Below are 1,736 nucleotides of genomic sequence, written 5' to 3' on the forward strand. Positions count from 1 at the left end.
CATCAATTATCTAATTATTCATATGTATAATATGTTAGTTCCTTCGCAGCATCTTGATTTATTTCTCGAATGTTCTGTGTGGAACTTAATCTGTTCTGATACACCTGTTTCAGAACACCTGTACTATCATTTCACAATGTTGCATCAAATATTATCATCCTGTTATCCTGTCTCGTCCAACGTCAACAAGTAGGATCGGAGCCTTCTACTATGGATTATTATGAGGTGTTGGGCTGCACCAGAGACGAGGATATACTTACAATCAAACGACGATATCAAGGTTAATCTAGTTTTTAAGTTCCACATGGGTATATATATTTTTAAGAAAATTATTTTTGAAAAATTTGACAGATCATTACCAAGTTGTTTCTTTTACCTTAAAAGATCAAACTTTCTTATGTCCTTGGGAAACTTTAGTTTTATTGAGATGGGGGAGGGGGGGGGGGGGGTTTTTATCCAGAAAATAAATATCACATAAGTTACATTTCGAATTGGATTCTTATCTTTATTTTTCACACTAGTAAGGAAAAATAAAAAGTGAGAATCAAATTTTAGAAGTTTGTAAACCATCCACTTCTGGATACATCCCGAAAAATAACCTTCCATTAACTTAAAATTAATTAAATCAATAGTATATCCACTCTTTTAAAAAAGTGCTAATGTTCTGCCCAAGCTGTAACATTTTGAATGGACCGATTGAGGTAAACTGTTCGCTTATCTTTGCAAGCTATATTTTCATTGGTCAAATCCAAAGTTTTATTAAAGGAATTTTAGTTTATCTCCAAGCGAGGAGAATGAAATCCATTTTGTCCATTTTTGAAAAGAGTGTTGTATTGCACGAATGGGATGAAAAATTATTTCAAATTGAAAAAATAATTTATTTTAGAATTACTGTTAAAGCATCATCCTGACAAGAACGGGGGCGCTCAGAGCTCCGAGTACCTAGATATCCGCTCCGCCTGGAAAACCTTAAGCTTTCCTGTCTCCAGGAAACTGTATGATGCTGAGCTGAGTAACCGTGAGCTCAGTCAGGATAGTACTCTCTGGTGTGAACTTAGACTAGAAGAACTGAGGGAAACATTTTTGCTCTTTTCCTAACTTCTTTTAAAACTCCTGAAACCTGAAGGGAAAATATTTTCTTAAAAAAATCATTTTCCCTTTTATTAAAGATTAATTCTGTATGGATTGCGCAAAGTTTAATTTTTTTTCGCCGAGCCGGGGTAAATGAATGATTTGTCGGGTATAATCTATAAGGGGGGTGGGGGGAGGAAGGCTTGCCAGTTTTGGTTGAGTCTTGATTACAGCTTCTAAAATATCTTCCGCAAAATTGAGAACGATTCCGTTGATGTTTAATAAATTTATTTTCTTAACCAAATAATGTGTATTTCTGTTTAAGATCTTAAAGATTTTTTCCTCTAACATTTCGATTGGTTTTGAAAATCCACAGATTTTTATTTTTAATTCTACAACTAACAGAATACATAATTTAATGATTTTTTTACAACCAAAGAACATTATCTAATTACACAAATATATTTTTTCAACTTTTTTGGAGAGTAACATGTTGTCGTTAAAGAGAAGAAAACGATGGTTTCGAGTTTACGTGTAAATGCTCCGGGTTGTATGAAATAGACAGTGCTCAGGTTCAACAGTTGATCAAGGACGGAGAGATAGATTTCCTCCTCTGTTGTGACTCATGTTCATTAAATGTCTTGGTCAAACTTTAATTAACTTCA

At 33.7% G+C, this 1,736-nt stretch overlaps 1 protein-coding gene across 1 annotated transcript; it reads left to right on the plus strand.

Moving 5' to 3' along the window:
• The first annotated feature begins 111 nt into the window (after positions 1–111).
• Positions 112–1,098, plus strand: LOC111703248 (diphthamide biosynthesis protein 4-like). Its single transcript, XM_023475140.1, has 2 exons — positions 112–280; positions 887–1,098. Exons 1-2 carry the CDS (start codon positions 211–213, stop codon positions 1,096–1,098), a joined length of 282 nt encoding a protein of 93 aa, XP_023330908.1. The 5' UTR covers positions 112–210.
• The last annotated feature ends 638 nt before the right edge of the window (positions 1,099–1,736 follow it).

This window comes from Eurytemora carolleeae, unplaced genomic scaffold (assembly GCF_000591075.1).
Source record: "Eurytemora carolleeae unplaced genomic scaffold, Eaff_2.0 scaffold17, whole genome shotgun sequence".
Lineage (NCBI taxonomy): Eukaryota > Metazoa > Arthropoda > Copepoda > Calanoida > Temoridae > Eurytemora > Eurytemora carolleeae.

Excerpts from the sequence above, each read along its gene's own strand:
- LOC111703248 (XM_023475140.1), top strand. The coding sequence starts at position 211 with ATGGATTATTATGAGGTGTTGGGCTGCACCAGAGACGAGGATATACTT. Across the intron at positions 281-886 it reads AATCAAACGACGATATCAAG|AATTACTGTTAAAGCATCAT; the intron begins GTTAATCTAGTT and ends AATTTATTTTAG.